Below are 24,736 nucleotides of genomic sequence, written 5' to 3'. Positions count from 1 at the left end.
GGTGCCACGGGGAAACCGGACAGCACGGTTACCTGAGAAACCCAAAACCCAAACTGCATGGACCCACGCCTGAATGCCGTTTCTTAAACTCCTGTGACTCCATTGCCAACAGGCAACAGAAAAAGAAATGTAAAATTTGCAAACTCCTGAATAGAAGCAAACCTCAAAGAATGCTATGGACTCTAGACCAATACAGTCATCACGCTATGAGCAACAGAAGAAAGTTCCCCGGCGACGCCATTCCCCACCTGTTAAAAGCCTAAAACAACAAAAGCATGATGAGGTGAATATTATTCCATTCTAAGCCTCTTGATTTATCATGCAGATACCATAGCATCAAGCTGCTTGAAATGGGGAACTGCACCTTAAATTCATCAACTCTGAATCACCAACCACAGTACATCTGTAGAGTCCTCACGGTTACCTCTCATACACAGTTGCTCAATAAATGTTTATTCAACACGGTCGATCCTTCTGTTGCTTCCTGTCATCAAATGCCTGGATCGGACTAAATTCATCAGACAAAACCGAGGAAGACCGTTTCAATTACACATCAACCCCCTTAAACACAAACTTAGGGCAAGCCCACCGCCCCCCCCACACCCCCACCATGAGGAGACCTACTTACTTGTATCTCAGAAACAGCCACTGGGTGATCCATAATCCAACCAATATAATCCCATTTATTTCTGATACAGAAAATGCCCATTTTACCCGATCAATGTAATCAAAAAACTTGTCTGGTAGTGGGGGGCTGAGCTCCTTGGGAGGCACCCTTTCATGTACAACTGTGATCATGACGGTGGTTAGGACGAGGTTGAAAAGGGCGTACACGAAGGCAATGCCTGTTTTCCACCACTCCAGGGGAAATTTGTTCCTGGATTCAGTGGGCATAGCAATCTGGATATAGTCCGGGTACTTTTTGGTGCCCTTTCGCAACCCATTGGATAAGCTCTTAGGTTTACTGTTGCCATTTTTGTTATCTTCTTCGACAGGCTCGGCAGGTCTCGTGTAAGTATTTGCGGGATCATTGGTTTGATTTTCCATATGTTCTTCAAGTTTTGCTGTCTCTATAATATCCATTGTCCCCAGTCTTCAGATCAAAAGGGAGATGGCAAAGTTCGTGTTTTTTGTGCAAACTTAACTTTTTTAAATCCTTCTATTTCCAAGATCAACATGGATGCCTATGACTGATTTTGTTTTCTAGCACAACACGTAGACGGTAGCCATCTGATTACTGTTCCCCCCATGTAGGCGCCTGCGGTACACTCGCCACTTTCAAGAGAGGGAGCCAATTTTCTTTCTCCCAGAGGTGTTACTATCCCACCTGCAAAAAGGAAACAAAAACTATGTTCAGACGCTGTGCTTGTCCAATTGTCAACCATCCAAAACAAAAACATTATCAAAATAAGGAAGCAAATACCAAAGCCGTTTGCTTTAGAAATATATCGTCAGAACATGGTTAATGCTGTTGGGATGGAGTTTATTTGCAAAATATGGAGTTGTTTTATCTTGGGATTCTTGTCTCTTTTTGAGCCGATGTTAGTATAAATAGGACCATTTTAATAATCAATTCCTTTAAAATTTCTTTAAATAAAAGTCAGGACCCAACTTTGCAAACCCTTCATCAGACACTATTACTTGTTGCTAACCATGAAGTCATAATAACTTAGAACCTCTCCAGAGCTCACATCACTCTTTCCTAGGGCTGCAGCTTTTCTATGAACCTGCAAGAACACACAACTGGGATGAGTTGCTCATATGCACTGAGTAACTGTTACTCTCTCCATTTGTCGATGAGTCCATTTTTTATTTCCTCCTTAAAAAACTGGAGTCTTTTTAAGTGACCACTTTCCAGGACAGATTCAAGAACCACACATTCAAGATACTTAAAATCGGCACTGCCTCAGTTTATCCTTCGATATGTAGAGATGCACACCCTACACCAAGAAAGCTGACAGTCTTCAAAATAATATGGTGAAAAGACACACAAAGCCTTAGCTACGTCGCGTTGAGGGAACGCATTCTACTTGTTACTCGAAAGGTAAAATCCTACAATGGGCATGGTAAATTAGTACGGAACAACATTTTCTTTTCTTTTCCTTTTTTTTTAAATTTTATTTATTCATTTGAGACACAGAGATAGAGAGAGAGAGAGCATGAGCAGGGAGAGAGGCAGAGGGAGAGGGAGAAGCAGGCTCCCCGCTGAGCCAGGAGCCCGATGTGGGGCTCGATCCCAGGACCCTGGGATCATGACCTGAGCCGAAGGCAGACGCTTAACCATCTGAGCCACCCAGGCGCCCCAGTACGGAACAACATTTTGAGACAAGCACTGCAAGATCTACCAGGCAGTAGAAACTGACACCCAGAGGACCAGCTCCCGGCACTCACCACCACGACACGGATGAGGAAAAGGGTGCCTTTGGCTTAAGCTCCACAAAGCTCCGGAGAGCCAAGACTTCTTCGCAACACAGAGCACCAAGCACCAACTCTTTTATACTGGTTAGCAACACGGCCCCAGCTGTTCTCAATTTAGGAAAGCAGTATTTTAGTCGTGCTGCAGAACCCAGCCACCTGAAGGAGTTTTCAAACCTCATAATTAGTCCCCGCCCTGAGTACACTGCACAACTTAAAGCATAATTCTTCACATTTTAAAGGCCTCCCTTTCAGGGGAACTTCAAGAAAAAATGGGGGGGGGGGAATTCAAAGCAAGCTTTTATTTAATGAAAGAAAAAGGGGGAAAGGAAGCCTTTATTTAACGAAAGAAAAGGGGGAAAAGTTAAAATGGCATAGTCAGTAAGTACAGGCAATATTTGTTGAGAGTATGTATGGCAAATAGAGCGACCACAAGTGTTTCTTGTGCACCTGAACACCCCAGCGCTGAGGGAGCAATGGGGAGGCAATTAAAGGGAACTTAAAAAACACGGCTGACCTGAGCATTCATCCAAAGAGCTTGCAGTCTAACTGAAGAGACAGAACTCAAGTGACAAAAATCTACTGGGGAATGATCACTAGATAAAAATGTAGTTTTAGGGGCACCTGGGGGGGGGGGAGGTGCAGTCGGTTAAGCATTTGACTCTTGATTTCGCTTCAGGTTGTGCTCTCAGGATGCTGAGATCGAGCCCCGAGTCAGGTTCTGCACTCAGTGTGGAATCTGCTTACGATTCTCTCTCCCTCCCTCTGCCCCTCCTGCTCATTTTTTCCCTCTCTCTCTCAAATAAATCTTTTAGTGAAACAAAACAAAACAAGTGTACTTTTAGTTGTATCCCTGTTCCCCTGACAAGATGTGTCTACAGAGAGGTACTGTCCTTTTCTGGGGAAGAGAAAGCACGAGGAAAGTTGGCCTGGAGAGAAATGGAGGGTCACTGGAGGATGGAGACGGGCTAAGAGGTATCCCTGAGAAGCAGACATTGCACCTTTCTCTGGTCCCTGTGAAAAGCCACAGACACGAATACACTACAGCAGGATGAGAAAGGACCAGTGCCCCTCTCGGGAAACCAGGATTGACAGATACTCTTTGTAGGACCCTCGCACAATGTTGTGGCAAGAGTAAGTATAGAGAAGAGGTGCGTCAGTAAGATATTTGCAAAAACAAACCTTTGACACCATGGATTACCACTTCTAACAGAGATGCCAAAACACTAACTCGGCCATTGCCTCTCTTCCCCAAGTCTAGGCTAATCCACACATAGCATCTTACCAAACGCATCAAAATTCCCTCCAACTTTACTATTCCACATCTGCTCCTAGCCTGGTGTCTGTATGTGAAAGAAGCTTGAGATTTTTGAAGCCCAGGTCCACTGGGGGACATACTGACAGTTTTTGTAAGGTAGCTATCCAGTTCTAGAACATGGAATGTAGAACAGAAGAAAATCCAATTAGTTCCCTGTTTGGTTGTTGTTTGTTTGTTTCTTTTTCCCTAAGAGGAAGCACTCAGCTACCCACCTCATGGGACAACTGTGAGGATGACTGAAATAATTAATCATGAAGAGCTTTGTGCTCCTGGGAGTAAGAGCACTTTATGAGTGCCCATTTATCGTCATTAGTAGCAAGATTGATATTTTCCTTGGGATTTCATTAAGAAGACTGAATATACAAAGCACACTATCCTGTGTCCACCAATCTTGGGATACAACGCTTGTCATCAAGATGACGATTACAACATATTCATTCCTGTGGTGATCCTTTCCTACCAGTAAGTATCTGGGAAAGTGACAACAGCCACAATAGTTTCTCTCGTTGGATGGCAATCCCATTAGTTCATTTGTTTAGGGTACTAATGCCAGAGCACAAGGCAGATGAAAAGCTTTCCAAGTCCTCTTACATTGCAAAATATCAGAAGCTAACCTAGAGAAGATTTTTTTTTTTTTAGATTTTATTTATTTATTTGAGAGAGAGAATGAGAGAGAGAGAGCACGAGAGGGAAGAGGATCAGAGGGAGAAGCAGACTCCCCACTGAGCAGGGAGCCCGATGGGGGACTCGATCCCGGGACTCCAGGATCATGACCCGAGCCGAAGGCAGTCACTTAACCGACTGAGCCACCCAGGCGCCCCGAGAATATTTTAAAAGTTAAAGACCTCTATAGTCTAATCTTCCTTTGAAGGCAAGTGTAAAAACTCTGAAACTGTTAATACACTGATATTGTTAGGTTTTTTTGGGGGGGGGGCAAAGGATGATGTATTCCAGAAATGCAAGGAAGGTTTCCAATTAGCAAAGGGCTGTAATAAAACACAAACATATGTAAATAGAAAAGATGATCATCTTGAGTGAGGTTAAAAAGGAATTTGATACAGATCAATATCCACTTGGTTTTGGGGGGAGAAAGTATTCAATAAAGGGAACAGAAGTACCTAAATAGAGCCACATTCTTCAATACCAGTCGCACGTCATATGTGTGCCAATATCTAGTGGAAAAAGTCTTCCACTGTTACTCCTCTTTCTTTCTATCCCTAAATGAACTTTAGAATCTTTTTTGTCAAAATACAAGAAAACACACTATTAGCTGCTGTTTTATTTCCATCACCTCTATTTCGTAAAGGGTTTGATATTACCATGTTCATACACACATTAGTCATTTCCCCTTAATAATCTCAATAGGATTTTACCTGTAATTTGACAAAATGATTCCAAGGTTCACACTGGTAGGTATTAGGCTATGTTACATTAAGTAATAATGGGGTAATAGCACCCAGTTATTCTGAGTTCATCCAAAGGAAATACGAATGTACACAAAATATTTCTACAAGTATATTTTCAACAGTCATTTATAAGAGAAAAGTGAAAATGATCTAATATCCAACAACAGGGAGTTAGTTAAATGAATCATGGTTATCGTAACATTATAAAATACTGTGTTTTGATATAGTAACTATAAAAGTATGAGACAAGTATATAAATCCTACATAAGAAGGATGCGTTATCCAATTAAATACAAACTTAGATCTGAATAGATGAGGAATCTCAGTAATTCACGTCAGAGGTTATGGTTTTTAAAAAATGGGAAAGGGGCCACATGACAGATAGTCAAGGCTATCAGAAAAGGTACAAGTGTGAAACTTATGACGCACGCATCTCCTGGGCAAGCTCACTGACAGCATCCTGGACGGAGACTGAGGGTAGACACGAGCTCCTGTTGGAGGGCTCAGAAATGCTCTGCTTGCTGAATGCCAGCCTCGTCGTGCACTGGAGTGGTTCAGAAGACATATTAAATATGTAAATATAGTTTAAAAATTAAGGAAATTTATCTAAGTTTAAATATGGATTTTAATGTTTATAAAGAGGTATCTTTTGAAGAAAGAAGTTAGACATCAACGAAAGAAAATGTGTTTAACATTTACAAGTTGGAATTATGAATAAAAGAAATTTATACATGGAGCTTAAAGGCTTAGGAAAAACTAGGTCTTGAAACAAGTTTATTGAATTGAAAAGCAATGGAAACAAACACCTGATAAGTTTCTTAACAGACATAAAAGCTTTCTCAAACTTAAAAAAAACTCAGATGACACCACAAAGCCATTAAAAAGTTGTAGAATAAAACAGCCATGCATAGTTCTCAGAAAAAAATACTTATCTAATTAATAATCTTCTTAATTAACAATCTTAGAGCTCAGCTTTCTTATAAAACTCCTCACCTAAAATGAGTAAGTAATAATATGCTTGCAGATAACAAGGGCATCATTATCAGTCATGGGGTTCTATTTCAAGCACTCACACAATTTGCTAAATATTTTTACTAATGAGTTCTTGAAAACTGAAAAAAGTCTATAGCTTACTAACAAATTATCATGTATTTTTGTGAAAGACTTTCCCAACAAAAGTAACATGAGTGCTTGTCAGACCTTTCTAATAAGTTTTTATTCCGCCACTAGATCTCACATCTGTATAGGTATGATGACAGACTTCAAACTAGGGAAATGGGCAGGCTTTGTAGGGTGACAACACTCTGGGAATGGATTGGAAAAAGAATTTTTTTAATTTAAAAGATAAAACCGAACTTCTGAATCTTGGGAGAGAGATGCTTGGGTAGAGGACAGATGTTTTGATTTCTGGTACTGATTTACTATCCCTTATTAGGGAAGGTTGGACATTAGTCCCGTATCCAATTGTTGTAAGAGAAAGCTCCAGCCTACAGCAGTGGTTGCCTGGGAATGCAGAGTGACTGCCAATGGGCTGGAAGTTTCTTTTGGGCGGATGGAAAGGTCCTAAATTAGACAGGGATGACGGTTCACAATTCTGTAAATTTACTAAAAATCATTTAATTGTGCCTTTAAATGAATTTTATACTATGTGAGTAATAACCCCATTAAGCTTCTTAAAAAAAAAAATACAGCCTCGAGGTAAGTTGTTTCTAAGGAACCAGAAAACCAAGGGCTAGTCCACACTCTGTTATTATATTCCATGCTCATGTATCCCTGTCAAGTACAGTACTCATCAGCTGAGCACTTCTTTAGCAGTGATTCTGCAATACACATTTCTCTACAGACAACATCAAGAACCAACCAATGAAAATCAAACCGCTTAAGAAAATTTGTGTAAACTATGCTCAAAAAAACCCCTTGTAACTAAATAATATGAAGTGACCAAAAAAGATGGATTTTCTCTAACATAATCAAAATTTACTGAGTTGTATTCAAAGAAACACCAGATGGTCCGTTTCTTTCTCACACACACACACAAAAGGTCACTTTAAGTGGTGAGGTAGACAATTTAATACTTGTTGAGAGGAATACTTATTTACACAGAGCAAATATTAGCTGTGTAAATTGGAAAACAATAAATCGTGGGACTGGGAGTATTTCACAAGAAGGGATAATCTCCAGGCCATAATGCAGCATGAGAGGGGGGTAGTACTCAGCCTGTATTGTTTCTGACTTAAGTTTGATACAATAAAGTACCTAAGATCTGACTTGCAAAATGTTCCATAGCATGTTTTAAAAATCTGGCTTCTATTTTCTTTTTTTTTTTTTTTTTAAAGATTTTATTTATTTATTTGAGAGAGAGAGAATGAGAGACAGAGAGCATGAGAGGGAAGAGGGTCAGAGGGAGAAGCAGACTCCCTGCCAAGCAGGGAGCCCGATGCGGGACTCGATCCCAGGACTCCAGGATCATGACCTGAGCCGAAGGCAGTCGCTTAACCAACTGAGCCACCCAGGCGCCCCTGGCTTCTATTTTCTAACTGCTATTCTTTTTTTTTTTTTTTTTTTAAGATTTATTTATTTATTTATTTGAGAGAGAGGGAGAGAGTGCAAGCAAGCACTGGGAGAGGGGCAGAGAGAATCTCAACATACTTGGCACTGAGTTCAGAGCCTGATGTGGGGCTCAATCTCATGTCCTTGAGATCATGACCTGAGCTGAAGCCAAGAGTGGGACGCTTAACTGAGCCACCTACGTGCCCCCATGCTGCTATTCTTTTTATTGCAACGGCTGCAGAATTCTGATGATCAGATCTGATTCCAGTGTCTTTTGGAAAGACAAAACCGCCACCCTGGGATTGGGGACTGAGGTTCTCCAAAAGGAGGAGGGGACTCAGCTGGAGTCACAGGGAAAGACAAGGTGACCACCCATGGTACAATGTGGAACATGTGGTGAGGCAAATAAATGAATAAGTGAATGAGGGTGTAGACAGGTTAGACAGACACACTAGATACATAGGTACACAGACAGATTGACTGGGAACCTGCAGATAGAAAAGGACTATAAAACGAGGTCACAGACCAGGGAATATTTAAAATACCTCTTTAACTTCCTTTAGATATACTCTAAATCAGACATTCTAGAGTTAAGGGGTAGAGTAGGGGACACATCAAGCACTTTGCCCAAAGGCTGGCTTGTGCTTGCCCTAAGCCCCTTTCCTCACCTCCATTCTAGATACATCTAGGAAAGCTTAGAGTTTCTCGAGGGTGGGGACAGAGGGACTCCCTTGGTCTTGTCTTCTTCCTTTATCTGTCGTTTTCGGTATTCTGTACACTAGGCTAGAATTTTCTACTTCCCACTCGTCTTTTCTGAACTCACTGCCAGTGAAGTATGATATACCCAAGGTCTCGGAGAATAACCTGGGTTGAAGTCTTGCCTTTGTGTCAAAAATGCTTATCTACTTTAGCGCGTGAGCAAAAGAAGGCCCCTCTTGTTTAAACAGCCATGTATGCTCTTGATAATCTGAACTGTAATTATGCCATAATTAGAATAGATGTTTGGTCACTAGCATCATTCCCGCTGCCCCTGCCCCCCTCCAACTGGCAGTACCTGTTCCCTGTTTAATGGTCAAACAAAAACAGCCAGAACTTGGTTAGTATCAACACCCTGGGGGCTTTATCAGAAAGGTTAAATCTACAGCCTAATGAAACAACAGTGATAATGATCTGCTTCTACATTCCTATTCTTCCTTATATACCCCAAAGATTAATAGACTTAGAAACTGATGCCCTTGGGTTTTAGTACTTATTACTCTGGACTAGGAGCACAGATGACCTATTGAAATGAAGACTTTTCTGGAAGCCGCAAAAACTCCATTTAATATTTTAAAAATATATTTAAGTCTGATATTGGATCTTATATTTTCTCCTAAGAACCGGTGGCAGGTCTAAAAGAAAAGCAGAAGCTTGGCTGAACAGTTTCACATACTCTCCAAAACACACAACATATTCTAGTGGTATTAGAAGACCTACTTCTAATTAAGTAAATAGATCACAGTCAACAGTATATTTCCTCATCACAAAAACAAAAATGTTTTTAGATTTGGAAGCATATCTGATTACTGGAAAACCATGATAAAAAATGAGAAGGAAAAAAAGAACAGTTCCTTAAAAATAATTTTATAATTCTCTAATAAAGCTCCTTTAGTCCATGTCCTTCAGATAATTTAGAAATACACCTATCGAGGTTTCTGTGTGGCTCATATAGTTAAGCATCTGCCTTCAGCTCAGGTCATGATATCAGGGTCCTGGGATCGAGTCCCGAGTCAGGCTCTCTGCTCAGTGGCAAGTCTGCTTCTCCCTCTCCCTCTGTGAGCTCTCTTGCTTTCGCTCTCTCTCAAATAAATAAGTAAAATCTTAAAAAAAAAAGAAAAGAAAAAGAAATACACCTATTGATTTCTCCCTCTACCACATGGTGACCAAACTGTGGGGATATTTTATACAATTTCATAGCCTATTTAAATGGGTATTTAAAAACAACATCTTGAAACGTCGCTTGCTGTTTACTAGCTCACTGTTTACTAGAATATTACTGCTTTGAGACTTGAGTGAAATCACCTGCAAGCAAGAACGCCAGAAGGGAGTTAACTGATCTTGCTATGGAGTGGAGGCAAAGGTGAAGCTTTAGGAGAAGCATTTAACCAGGAACTTGCAGTTAGGACATACTGTGGTTACAGCAGAGGGCAGATGCCGAAGAACGGGAGGCTTACTCAATGCCCAGTGCTGTTGTAGAAATGACACCCAGACACACTCCAATACAATTTCCTTGAAGAGGTCTAAAGTCTAGTTTTGATATGTATTTAAAGTACAATGGTTATTGTATTTCTGGTTAGTGCTGTGCCAACAAACGAGTTCAAGAAACAGCTTACTATGTACAATCTGAGAGATTTAGGGGTACAGGCACTTCCTTGTAGCAAGAATTAACCGCTGAAAAATTAAAGAGAAGGAAGCTTCTAGAATCTGCACCTCCAGCAGGTTTGCCCCATCTGCTTCTTGCGATTTAGGTGTGGAGGTATATAGGCCTCGGTAGAGGGCAAAGGTGCGTGGGGAGCATGAAGGCAAGGCATGTCTTTGTGTTTTAAAGTCCTGTGCTTCAGCCCACCTGGGTTCCTCAAGGCAGAGCAAGGTTTTCACTATAAGGCAAGGAAAAAATAGGAAAGGAAAGAGACCAGGGAAGACCCAGAAAGGTCTGTATAAAGCCTATATTTCTCATTTTCTTTTTTTTTTTTTTAAGATTTTTATTTATTTATTTGACAGAGAGAGACACACAGCAAGAGAGGGAACACAAGCAGGGGGAGTGGGAGAGGGAGAAACAGGTTCCCCGCGGAGCAGGGAGCCCGATGCGGGGCTCAATCCCAGGACCCTGGGATCACGACCTGAGCTGAAGGCAGACGCTTAACGACTGAGCCACCCAGGCGCCCCCATTTCTCATTTTCTTATGCCAACCACAACAATGTTCTTTTGCATGACTGGCCGAACAAGCCCCTGCTTTCTGGTCTAAGGCTATAAAAAGCAATACTTTCTCCAAAGCCATTAAGGTCACTATATTTGGCTCTAGTTTCTGTCAGAATTTAAGCTGCCATGTTGTATTTAAATACATTATTTGTTTCTCAAAAGCACTTACTTGACCAATGCTCCTAATCTAGGATTTTGTTCCTGCAAAAAACCTAATAATGATGATTCATGTTTCCCAATTTTGGGTCCTTGAAGAGGGACCCAGATTTCCAAAGCCAATCCAACACAAGGATTAGCACACTTTGGGGGAAAGGCAGCAAAAAAAGTAACTTAAAAGATTAAAAACCCGAGTCTAACAATGCCATTTTAACAATTTCAAGGAATGCAACAATTTCAGTGTTATATTGGTGCCTGAAATATATCTATAAAATATCTACCTATTGAATTTTCATTTATCCTAATGAATGAAAAAGAAACTGTCACAAAGTGTACGTTTCCATAATTATTACCAGAAAGCTGGCATATTAAAAATTTTTTCATTGGGAGGAAATAAAGAAATCTGGTTTATACACCATTAGATTTAAATATTGTCTTAGTAAATACTAGTGGCTAAGTATCTGAATACTCAAAATGACTGCCACCGGACATGGTCTGCTAGGGAAAAGGAGGTTCTTTAGAACTAAATCCAACGTGTTCAGCAAGAGCAAATGATCAAGGAATCTTCAGCTGCATCAAAACGTTGTGATGACAAGGTTTAGTGCTCCCCTCCAGTGCCTCTTTGCACTCCCCAAGCTATAAACTGCCCTTACACAGATGGACACACTTCTCTCTCAAAACAGGACACAGCTCACTCAAGACTTCTGTCTACTCTGCTAAAGACCCCCTGTATGGAGCTTGAGCACTCCACCACAAAGCCTAGGGGTTGCTGGTATAGTAAGGATCGTGGAGTGGATGTATATACACCACTGATTACGTAGTGATCCTTAGCCAATTGCCTGTTTCCCTTCAGCAAAAATCTAGAACAGGATACACAGCTCTTATTTTGTATTTCTTTTACGTATACCATAACATGAGACATTTAGTTCCAACATACCTAAGCTGTCCCTCCAGGAGATAATTAGAAAAAGAGGGAAGAGTTTGGGGGGGTGGAAAAAAGTGATATCAGAAAAAGAGTAAGAGGGATGCCTGGGTGGCTCAGTCTGTTAAGCATCTGCCTTCGTTCGGCTCAGGTCATGATCCCAGGGTCTTGGGATCGAACCCCGCATAGGACTCCCTGCTCAGCGGGGAGCCTGATTCTCCCTCTGCCTACTGCTTCCCCTGCTTGTTCTTTCTCTCTGACAAATAAATAAAATCTTTAAAAAAAAAAAAAAAAAGAAAAAGAGTAAGAGTTTTTACAATGAAGCCTTAAAAGAGAAAAAATATGGAAAAGCATAGACATCAGGGCTGCACTTAAATGGCTCTTAGGGACCCAAAGTAAATTTTGATCTGTGTAAGGGCAGTTTATAGCTTGGGGAGTGCAAAGAGGCATTGGAGGGGAGCACTGATCCTTGTTATCAAAAGCAGGACAGCCCTGAGTATTTGGATGGGGAACCAAACTGTAGGCACTGGGGGTAGGCGTGGTGACCCAGCAACCCAGTGCTGGAAGTCTGGGGACTACCTAGGCTGGAACATTTCTACCATAACAATAGAAACATAATCACAACGAAAACTTAGCATGTGAAAAAGGTCAGATATTCATTTAGCTCAAACTATTATATGTAAACAAATATATAATTATCACATAAATATACACAAATTCTATATAAAGAATATAGAAAATATAATTATAATTCTTTAATCCAGGCTTCCACATGGGGCCTTGGCTCTCCACTTTCTTTGTGCATGAAGTCAGCTTTTCATTCTCACATTCTTTACGTTAAAGCCAGGTGATTTCAGGAACCCCACCAGGAAAGTCCACCCTTAAATGCAACAGGGAGAGCATGGAAAGAGACAGTTTGGGAACAGAGAATCACTTTGGCTGGGCTATCCACAGGGCAAGTGGAAAATGGGCCGGAAAGGAAACACAAGGAAGGGATAAAATTGCTAGGGCCTGTCTCATAGCCAGAACTCATTTCCTTACTTCCTATTTGGAGCTGATTTCCCCCACACCTCCTCTGACATATCCTAGGCAAAAGAGTTCCTGTGACCAAGTATCTCCCAATTACTAATAACAAAAACTTCCTACAGAATGTCTCATTGACAGATTAACACACCAACTTCTACCCTATTGTCATGGCTGGATAAGAACACTAGAAAGTGACCTTGAAACAAAGTCCAGTAAATTATAATTTAAGCTATAATTGAAAAGGAGCATAAAAACTGCAATGGGGGGGGGGCGCCTGGGTGGCTCAGTCAGGCGTCCAACTCTTGATTTTGGCCTCGGGTCATGATCTCAGGGTCGTGGGATTGAGCCCTGTGTAGGGTCCCACACTGAGCAAGGAGCCTACTTGGATTCTCTCCACCCCGATCCCCCCACCCTGCCTCTCACATGCTCTCTCTCTAAAAACAAAACAAAAACAAAGAACCTGCAATGAATTGCTGGTAGGATCAGAAATTGGTATAATTCTTTTGAAATTCTGTCTCTTTTTAAACATGACAGAACTCTAGAAATGCTTATACCTTTTGACATAGTAACTCTACTACGGAGAATTTATTTTAGAACATGTCTTAAAGAATTCAGAAAAAACAGTATCCAAAAATATATTCAGTGAAACAACAATCTAAATGTCTACAGGAGACATTTAGAAGCATCTGTGAAGTACATTAAAACATATATAATACATTAAATACATCTAAATATCTGTAGTAAACATTTTGAAGCATCCACGAAATAGATTCAATTTATTGTTTAAAAAACAGCACCTGGGGCACCTGGGTGGCTCAGTTAAGCCTCCGACTCTTGTTTTGGCTCAGGTCATGATCTTGGGGTCATGAGATGGAGCCCCAGGTCAATCTCTGTACTCAACAGGGAGTCTGCTTGAGATTCTCTCCCTCTGCCCCTCCCCTTGCACTCTTTCTCTCTCTTCCTAAATAAATTTTTAAAAAAGCACCATATTATTTTCATAAAAATGTAAATGTATGAATTTTTAAAAACCAAGATAATAAATACACCAAAAGAATGTCAGCTGTAAATGCTGGTGGTGAGATTTACCAATTATTTTTATTTTCTTCTGTACTTTCTTATTTTCTCCAAATTTTCTGTGATAAAAGTATTCACCCACATATTTGAAAAACTATTTTCAAAGAGTTCTCTGAAGATTATGCTTATGATTTTAATGATGAGGAAATGCAGTATGATTTCAGCAATGTAAAGATGTATATTACATAGATATAGAAAAAAATCTGAAGAAAATAGACCAAATATTAATACTGCTTGATGAATTTAAGATGATTTTAATTTTGTCCTTACTCCACGTTATATTTTCTAATTTTCCACATTAATCATTCTTATTATAATCAAGGAAATGCTGATGGCTATTTTTAACTACAATAGTACTGACAGAGTTAAAAGGGAGAATGTGCTAGTTTTTAAAAAGGTATTTTGTGTTGTACAATTTCAAGTATGCAAAAAATGCATGTATAGAAGAGTCAGCACAAACGCTAAAATATTAATGGTTGCAAGTGGTAGGAGTATGAGATTTTTTTTCTTTCCTACATTTGTGTACAGTCCACATTTAAAAATGTTTTCATTATAAATGTATTATTCTATAGCTAAAAGTATCTCAAACCATGCATAGCTGTTGCTTTCAGGGAGGTACTTATCAACGGAAATCTCTATTTCCTGGCTTCCCTCAGCCTCAATTAAGTGCAATAAAAAATACAAGTCCACAATGTTGCATTTTTAGAAGCATCGGCATTGTTGCTGCTGCTGGGGCGAGCCCCTAAACTAACAGCTGTTTGAAGTGTTACAGCCCCAACGTGACATACATATACAATTAAATTAGTCTTGGCATCAGCTTTCAAAAAGAGACTTAACTGTACCACAGTGTGGTATCTTCTGCAGGGTTTATTTGCAATAAAGGGGTGAGGACTGCCTTATACATTTCCATATAATGGATGTCACTCAATATTTCACAAAGCAAAACCAGTCACTAATTCTGTATTGTTTCCCGTGAATAAAACCAGGGGCCAAATAGCGGAGAATCAAGTCAAACCAGATTTGATAGGAGACAATTCAGTCAAAAATGCAAATCCCCAAGCCCTCTTTTCAAATATTGGTAGTTTTCGTGCACTGCGGATGCTTTATAAGCTTGTGTACTTAAGCATTTTAAAAACCTTTTTTCCTGATATTTGGTGGATTTTTGCTTTATTGTACTCATTATCAATTCATAGCTTTTGTCCTCTGTTCTATGTGGCAATAAAACTTCAGAAATAACCTGAAATTGCCTGATGATCAGTTAAATAAATTGTGGTTTTCAAAGCAGTCTCTATTCCATATAAAAAAGTTATTTTTAAAAATTGAAAGAATGATTGGGGGCGCCTGGGTGGCGCAGTCGGTGAAGTTGATTTTGGCTCAGATCTGATCTCAGGGTCGTGAGACTGAGACCCGTGACAGGCTCCATGCTCAGTGCAGAGTCTGCTTGGGTTTCTCTCTCCCTCTCCCTCGGACCCTCCCCAACCCCACTAAAATAAATAGATAAATCTTTAAAAAAATTTTTAAAAATAAAAATTAAAAGAATGATTGGGAATAGTCACTTAAACCAGTTTGTAAAAATCCATAAATATTACTAACAATCCCAAGTACTACAAAATTCTAATTTCATATCTTTTTTTTTTAATTATATTAGTGCTTTCTCCCCTAATTCCAAAAGCCATATATTACACACTTTGGAATCACTTCTAGGAATTTGTCTAAAGATAAATGAGAAGAACGGTTTTCCAAATCTACTCATCAGAATTTTTGGGCAACAGATGCATTTTAAAATTCAGAGCTTTGACTTTCAGAAAAACCGTATGTAGTTAAGTATATATTAGGTCTCACAGCTTACCACTACCCCCTTGCTGGACCTGGGAAACACCAGATACTCAAACACTGATACATACGAATGAGACATATGAAAATATTCACACCAAATTGGGTAAATAAAGACTATGAAGAGCTTTTGGCGAGTTCAAGAAGTGTTCAGACCCCAAGGGTTACTGAGGGAAGGAGGGGAGGTAGAGGAAATAGGAGAGGGGGAGGAGGGGAGGAGGAACAGACAAGAGGGGAGGACCTTTAGTTTTTGGAAATTTAATAGATAAGTGATTCTGGACCTGTAAGACTGAAACCACACTGTCCATCAAGATGGGACTAGTTTGGGGTGCCTGGGTGGCTCAGTCATTGGGCGTCTGCCTTCGGCTCAGGTCATGGTCCCAGGATCCTGGGGATCAAGCCCCTCATCGGGCTCCCTGCTTGGTGGGAAGCCTGCTTCTCCCTCTCCCACTCCCCCTGCTTGTGTTCCCTCTCTTGCTGTGTCTCTCTCTCTCTCTGTCAAATAAATAAATAAAATCTTTGAAAAAAAAAAAGATGGGACTAGTTACATTGTAAATATGTTTTATTTGTACAATAAAATACTATCATACCATCATACCATGTTAGGTGAAGAAAGTAAGTTGCAAAATGGTGTACATATACAGCATGATTCTTTATTGTGGGGGAAAAACTGTGCTGCATACATAAATAAATTACATGTACATAAATAACCTGGTTACTGGAAAGGTGATATTACATGGAACACTTTACCTTTTTGCACTGACAAAATAAATAAGCAGCATGTTTTGATTTTACTGCCTAAAAAGACAAAGATAATTACTCACTCAAGGGTAGTCAGCATCTATTCTAGGAAATACTGTAGGGGTACCGCAGTTTTAAAAAAGTCACTTCCCTCTCAGAGCTTCCATTCTGCTAACTATGTACAACAACAACAACAGATTTAAATTATTGTGAAAAAAATAAAACAGGATGGGGAAAGAGAGTAACAGGAGGGATATTCAAACTGGATCTTTGGGCTAATGAGGTAACAGTCCATTTAAACATTTTACATGAATACTCTTCATCAGAAAAAAAAAAACAAAAAACAAGAGGTGCCTGGGTGGCTCAGTTGGTTAAACCGCTGCCTTCAGCTCAGGTCATGATTCCAGAGTCCTGGAATCGAGCCCTGCGTTGGGCTCCCTGCTCATGCAGGAAGCCTACTTCTCCCTCTCCCTCTCTGCTCCCCCTGCTTGTACACTCTCTCTCTCTGTCTCTCTCTTGCTATCTCTCTCTCTGTGTCAAATAAATAAATAAAATCTTTAAAAACAAAACAAAACAGTATATCATCCCGTCAAAGGTATATCAAGAATATCTATGTTCCGGGGCGCCTGGGTGGCTCAGTCGTTGGGCGTCTGCCTTCAGCTCAGGTCATGATCCCAGGGTCCTGGGATTGAGCCCCGCATCGGGCTCCCTGCTCCGCAGGAAGCCTGCTTCTCCCTGTCCCACTCCCCCTGCTTGTGTTCCCTCTCTCGCTGTGTCTTTCTCTGTCAAATAAATAAATAAAATCTTTTAAAAAGAAGTGTATCTATGTTCCAACCTGCTGAGACCCAATTCATGTAAATAGCTTCTATAAACCTATACAAATATAAATTTTTAAAACTTTTAAAAAGGGATTCCACTGGAAATGCTCCAATAATTACTCAATTATGGATTTTTGCCTTTGAATTCTTTTCCATTTTTAACAGACCAAAATAATACGTGTTTAATATTCTAATTATATTCATCAGCATAATGGACTTTTAACTGCTCACCCCAGTGCTGTCTTCTAAGAAATGTTTAACCCACATGAGACTTTGAAGGAAAGGTTAAAGATGCAATTTTATAATCACAGGAAGAATAAAAACAAAGGCATTATGTGGGAACAGAAAGGTTGAAGGTAGCAAATACCTAATGAAGATTTAGAATTCAATTAGACTTGCGGTGCAGAAATTTTATCATTGAATCCTAATAGGTAGGATAGAAACTACGGATGTAGAAAATTTCAAAAACTGTACCCCAAGGTTAATGACACAGAGTGACCAAACTCAAGATAAGCAATCCTCAAGGGTTAAATATGTAGTAACTGTTACACTCACTGTTGAAAGCCTGGAAGGTAAGGCAAACACATGGATGGCTAACACAGAAGACAGAATTATTTCTGGCTTTCCGTTCTGTGCAGAATTTGGCTCGAAATGCAAAGGAAGGTAGAAGAGAAGGCTGGCTCCTATTCTCACGGGATTTTTTGGTTAAGTAACTCCCCCCAATCTTTCCAACCAGAAGTGACTTAAAAAAGACCAAAGAGCAATAAAAACAACTTTTATAAATTAGATTAGAGCCTGAAATAACATTTGAAGTTTTGTAAAACCATACAGCAGACAAGTAAAAATGAAAAGAAATTTCAAATAATGAACATAAAATGGGGGAGGAGGGAAAGACTGGAGAGATAGATATAGACGAATATTAAAATATAATGTAACAGGAATTTTAAAAGTCTAGATAAATAGATAAAAACTGAGAAAGTTTTCAAAAAGTAAAAAAAAAAAATTTTTTAATAGCCTTTAAAAATGCCAAGCTCTACTGGGTGTTGTATGGAAGTGTTGAATCATTATATTGTACACCTGAAACTAATATTACACTGTATGTTAACTAACTGGAATTTAAATATTTCTAAAATAAAAATGCCGGGGCGCCTGGGTGGCTCAGTTGGTTAAGCGACTGCCTTTGGCTCAGGTCATGATCCTGGAGTCCCTGGATCGAGTCCCGCATCGAGTCCCGCATCGGGCTCCCTGCTCGGCAGGGAGTCTGCTTCTCCCTCTGACCCTCCCCCCTCTCATGTGCTCTCTCTCATTCTCTCTCTCTCAAATAAATAAATAAAATCTTTTAAAAAAAATAAAAATAAAAATAAATAAAAATAAAAAAAAAATAAAAATGCCAAGCTCTACAAATCAGTAGTGAATAGAAAATCAGTGAAGTAGTTATCCTATTCAGTTTAGCACTGGTCTATCATTGGAAGTAAACTATGGTCAGAATTATTTTCTAGAGAGTGAAGCAGATTTAGAAAAACACAGGATGATCAAAAGCACTGTCTCTAAACCTGAACATGATGCCACGAGGTAGCCAGGAAACACTAAAAACTCAACGTTCAATTAGCATCTAGCATCGGGAAGCTGAAAGATGTAATTCCATACTTAATCTTATTTCCACTGAATCTAATTTTCAGTGATGACCCTACATAAATAAAAGTATTTGACTATAATTACCTGAAATTCTTTTTTTAAAAAATATACTTATGCTATCAAAAACCTTTTTTTAAAAAAAATTGAAACAAAGTAACAGGCTAGAAAAGTGGTCCCCCCCCCCACTTTGGGCTGTTTTTTGTTTTTTTTTTGTTTTTGCTTCTAACATCTCCTGTAGCATAATCTGAAGCAATATTAGGCGACTAGGAGCCCACTTCCAAAGCTTATACTGAACAAGACCAAAAATTACATTCTGGTTAATATGTATCTATACTTCAGAGGCACATTTTAAGAATGTCAAAAAGGATTACAGGTTGATGAGGAACATTTGAAGGAAGAGTGAATTCATCTGGGGGGTTTGCCGGATAAATAAAATCTCAGCTATCATCTCAGCTTCCAACTCCCTCCTCTGCTCACTGACAATCACTCCAGGTCCTATGCATTTTAATCCTCCATCGATCTACTTAACTCTGCTCTCTCCAGCTTAGTTCAGGTCCCAAACATCCTTCCTTACAGAGGGCAGGATATCCATAGCCACAACAAATTTTAAATGGATTAAATCCATCCACCAAAAAAGATACATAAAAAATCATTTTTTAAATAAAAAGAAAGCCGATATAGTTCTAGGAGTATCAAGCACCACTAGCGTTTTGTGCTATGAGAGCACGAAGCGAAAAGAGCGCGAGAGCAGCTCGCTAAGAAGATAGAAAGTCATGAACAATCCCGCCCAAGGAGAAAGTGAAGGGCCACTGTATCTGTAGGGGGAGGACTGACCATACTGGCTATTTGGGGCAGCCCTCCCTTCCTCCGTCCCTCTCTGGTTTGGTTCCCGGTCCATTTCCTACTTTCCTGGCTTCTTTCAAGCCCTTAAATGGCTCTCCATGGCCCAAATCCATCGCTTATTTTGACTTTAAAAACAAACTGACAACAGAACCTTTCAAACATGTTCTACTGAAAGTGGAGAGAACAGTGTAGCGAACCTTATCGGCCACAACAACTGTCACAGGAAATCTTTTTCATCATCCCCCGCCCAGGATTTTTTTGAAGCAATCCCAGATATCTCTTCATCTCATCCGTACATATTTCAGTCTGCCTCTTTAAGATAAAGCTTCTCTTTAAAACAAACCAACAAAACACCTTACTGCCATTGTTTCCGCTAAACAAAATTACCATAATGATAAATACCCAGTCAGGTGACCTTTCCCCAGTTCTGTTTTGGATGTTGCCTCCTTCTGACATTTGCCAGTGCTTGCAAGGACCTTTATAATCTGGCCTCTGCCTTCCTTTACAGGCTCAGTTTTTGAGATGAGTTTTTTTCCTGTCCCTAAATCTTGTGCTTCCAGTGACATTTACTTAACTTCTGTTCCCTTCACATGTGATATTCCCTCTCATCAGGCCTTTACATATAGTTTTTTTTTTTTTTTTTAGCTGTCTAATCCTCCTCTCACTTCTATCCCCTTGCTTACATACCTGCCTCTCACATGCCAATGTCATTTCGTCCAAGAAACCTTTCCTGCTACAATTCCTGGACCCAGAAATGAACTGTCAAACACAGCACTCCTGGCCCAGTGAGGTTACCAAGCCCAGTCTCCCCTCTCCCCAAGTCCCCAGTTTTTTTTTTTTTTACGGTTTTTTAAAATTTATTTTTTTGCCACAAAGAGACAGAGAGAGCAGAGGCAGGGCGAGCGGCAGAAGGAGAGGAAGAAGCAGACTCCCTGCTGAGCAGGGAGCCCGACACAGGGCTCAATCCCAGGACACAGAGATCATTACCTGAGCAGATCATGACCTGAGTGGAAGGCAGACGCTTAACCGACTGAGCCACCCAGGCAACCCCCAACCCCCGCCAAGTCCCTATTTAAAAACAAACGCCAAAAAATAAAAAATAAAAAAATAAAAAAATTGCCAATTTATAACTTCTGGCTTGTTAGAAATTAACCTTCTCTCTGGGGGTCCTTTGTGTCCAACATTTTCACGGTATGCCTAGCATTCTTCACATAGGGCTTCTGACTTATGTATTCATGCACAATTATTATGCAAACCTCTTATAAATGGTGTTCTATAGCTGCAAATCAGATTTTAGTTCAAAGTTTGTCAATGGTAAGAAAATCCACAGCATTTTAATTAAACATTATATTTAGTAATCATAAAGCCTTTCAAATGTGAATTACATATTTAGCAAATACCTGGGTGTAATAAAGATAGGGACAAAAATGCTAGTGGAAAAAGAAGACCCTAACTCTAAAGAAAAGGCTCTGAACTATTACAGGAGCTGAAAACTGCTCCACTTTATTCTGAAAGTGGCACCAACTCCTAAAAACAAAAATGTACTTATCAAGGACATTACTGTTTTTCAGCAGATAACTGTCTAAGTAAACAGACTTTCTCTGCGGAGATTTTCACCAAAGTGCAAGCACAAAACTGTATTTGATTATCGACTGTTAAAGAGTTTTCTAGGAAATGTTGGTTGACCACTTTGTGCAGCTTTTCTTCCCTATGAAAATAAGATCATACATAATGACTAGGTAAAAGTGAACATTTCTCTAGGGTCTTAGCAAATCTAATTCACCTTATGTTTATGGCTTTGTATTATTTTAAGAAGCTTTAAAAAAATAATAAAAAAAAACAAACAAAATAAGAAAGCTTTTTTTGGGAAAAGTTTTACAAATACACACTTTAAACTATGTTAACAACATTACGATCATGCAAAGCTAGCTGGGATTTACCACCGTTTGCTCGATTCTCTGTGCCAATACAATTAATTAATTAATATTTTAGCTAACACTACGTTGGAATATTTAAGTGTTTAAAATTTTTTGAATTTGTATCCCATTAATGATTTAAATTTATATGACCTAGACTTAAGAATAAGAGCTGTAACTAACTCTCATACAAGTATTTACTACCACCCAAAAGCTATTCTAAATGCTTTACTTTTTTAATCTTCACAACTATGAGACAGATATTTTTATTACCCATATTTTACAAATGAGCACAGAGAAGTGAAGTGAATTGCCCAAAGTTCCCAGCTACTAAGTAGAAGAGCCAGCATTGGGTACTTTGGTAGTTCTAATTCAGTATGTCATTTTGCCACTTTTTGAGGAAAAAAACATCTACAAATGAGCACGCAGCTTCAGGATGAATTCTTGCAGCAAATTAAAGGAAATGTGATGGCATCCATCCCTCACTCCTGCATCTGAGGAGCCAACCTCAGGAGCTCAGGAGATTCTCATAAGCAGATCTCCTGTGCTGCTTCCTCCTGACACAGAGTGAGAATGTTCCAGAGTCGACAGGGAAAATCTGATACTTCCTTTATGGCTGTGACTCCCTGGCTGGGTCAACTCGCCTCCCCTGACTTTTCCATTTATATCCTCTTTCTGATACAGGGGACGGAAATGCTCCAGGAAAGTAGAACCAGACCAGGTTTGTTGTGCTAAGGACGTGCTTGGGAATGAGAGAGGGGCCATGCGTTCTATCTGTGCTGTGAACCATACTGAGAAGAAAGAAGTACATTCCAGGACAGAGTCTCAGGGAGACTATGCAGACGTGTCTCCAGGCCCCCATCTTAAACTAATGGAGCTCTGCTTTTCTTTCTGTTTTGGATGGGTTACCCAAAACCTCATCTAAAATCTGGGTTCCGTGGCTAAAAGTTTAGACAGTAATGTAATGGTGACATGCCAAGGCCCTGGATCAGAACAGACCAGAATTCTTTTTTTCTTTTTTTTTTTTAAAGATTTTATTTATTTATTTCACAGAGAGATAGGGACAGCAGGAACACATGCAGGGGGAGTGGGAGAGGGAGAAGCAGGCTTCCCGCTGAGCAGGGAGCCCGATGTGGGGCTCGATCCCAGGACCCTGGGATCATGACCTGAGCCGAAGGCAGACGCCCAACGACTGAGCCACCCAGGCGCCCCTGGGCCAGAATCTTTATCTCTGTATTTGGCCACAAATAAGCCATGACTAATCCTGGGTACATAATTTACAAACCTTGGGCTTCAGTTTCATTTACTACAACCCCACTATTTTATTTCTAAGACCCTTTGCCATATTTAAAAAATATATCATCCTGGGGCACCTGGGTGGCTCAGTCGTTAAGCGTCTGCCTTCAGCTCAGGTCATGATCCCAGGGTCCTGGAATCGAGCCCCGCATCGGGCTCCCTGCTCAGCAGGAAGCCTGCTTCTCCTTCTCCCTCTGCCCCTGCTTGTGTTCCTTCTCTAGCTGTGTCTCTCTGTATCAAATAAATAAAATCTTAAAAAAAAAAAAATCATCCTATAAAAAGAAAGTAAAGATGCATTAGTGATCTCAACCAAGACAGCTAAAAAAGGCAAACAAAAATCCCATTTCTCACATTGAGAAAGAGGGTAAGGTAACTTATTACTGAAGAATGAATTAACCACCCATGCTCTAGGTATTTCCTCTTAGAGGTCAGAACCCCCATGAGTTTGGTCCTATGGGTGAGAAACTGATTCTGTCAAAGATATAAAAGTGTCTGGTATTTTAATTTAGCTTGATGTAGATAATTTATGGGTAACAGGTCGATAGGGGTTTATTAAGATCATGAATGACAAAAGTTTACTCAGCAACCACAGCCCCTACATGTCCTTGAACCTACATGATAGTATCTTAGAAATTTAAAACCACCACTTGATAAGAAGTGAAGCAATCTCTTTGGTCCTCAGATCCTTTGGCCTTACCTCTCTCTCTCTCACATTCTCAAACAAGGGACTATGTCAAACGATTAGCCACTGGCATACTACAATAAAAAATATGGGTTACCTTGTATCTTTGTTTCTTACGGTCAGAAATCACATTTGTCAAAATATGCCACATGAAAAGGGAACTAAATTCATGGAAGAAACATCCATTAGGTTCTATTCACTATTCAGCTGTCTAAATGGAGTAAGGAGACTATGGGGGGTGGGTGGCTAATGCAGAACCCTTTCCATACCAGGACTGAAGCCAATTAAATAAGAGGCTAACAAAGAGCTGCTGATCTCAGTCTAATTAAAGAATAAATAAGACATTAAAACTAAAGAAAATAATTTTATAAGGTTGAAGTGAAAGGTCACATCACCTAGAACAGTGATGGTTAATTTAGATGCAAGGTAAACAACAAAAAACTACTGGGTGAGCTCAGAGGCCAATACCAAAAGATACAAAGAATCAAATATTATGCTTTATTATACTAATTGACCATTAAATGGATGCAGATCCAAAATTAAGAAATAATGTAATATGTCAGTATAAACTATATTTAGTGTTTAAAAAAAGGACTTTTCTAAAACACTTAAAAGTAAGAAGTAAAAATATCCCAAGTAACTTGAAATCGTATAACTTGATTTCAAGAGCGTAACTGCTATTCTGTTAGCATTAATGTTTAAAGGCAGACAATTTACAGTATCAAAAAAGATCAGATTTCTCTGGTAATGGATCAGCAATCCTAGATCCGATTTTTTTTTTCTTCTGGGTAGCAGACTATTCCAGTTTTAACCTTGGACATCATACCACCCCCCCAACCTTCATACACACACACACACACACACACAGCCAAGTAACTTTGGAAAAGCAGAGGATCAAGTATTAAAGCTTTGTTAATTAAAATAACCAACTCCTCCGTCAAATTTTTAGAATAAACAGAGCTAAGTGAACTCCATCAAAGTTTATTTGAACCATCTGAAGTATTATTTATGGCTTCTTCTGTTTTTGAAAATAACTTCTATTATGTTCAGTATCCTTTTAGGAATGATTTACATAGTTTTCCATCAAGTAACAAAGATTTCTGATGAAAGACTGAAAATCTAAATTAATAGAAAGACTCTAGGTTCT

At 39.6% G+C, this 24,736-nt stretch overlaps 1 protein-coding gene across 2 annotated transcripts in view; it reads right to left on the bottom strand.

Annotated features, from left to right (window-relative positions):
• Nucleotides 1-24,736, bottom strand: part of SGMS2 (sphingomyelin synthase 2) — an 82,095-nt gene that overhangs the window by 18,589 nt on the left and 38,770 nt on the right. For both annotated transcript variants that reach the window (XM_035030245.1, XM_035030244.1), the window contains exon 2: nt 629-1,327. In XM_035030245.1, coding sequence (XP_034886136.1) covers nt 629-1,083 — 455 coding nt within the window. In that variant the 5' untranslated portion in view covers nt 1,084-1,327. The remainder of the gene's footprint in view (nt 1-628; nt 1,328-24,736) is intronic.

This window comes from Mirounga leonina, unplaced genomic scaffold (assembly GCF_011800145.1).
Source record: "Mirounga leonina isolate KUSES-001 unplaced genomic scaffold, KU_Mleo_1.0 Mir_357, whole genome shotgun sequence".
Classification (NCBI taxonomy): Eukaryota; Metazoa; Chordata; class Mammalia; order Carnivora; family Phocidae; genus Mirounga; species Mirounga leonina.
Note: the sequence above shows the minus strand (reverse complement) of the source record. Positions and strands in the feature narration are given on the sequence as shown.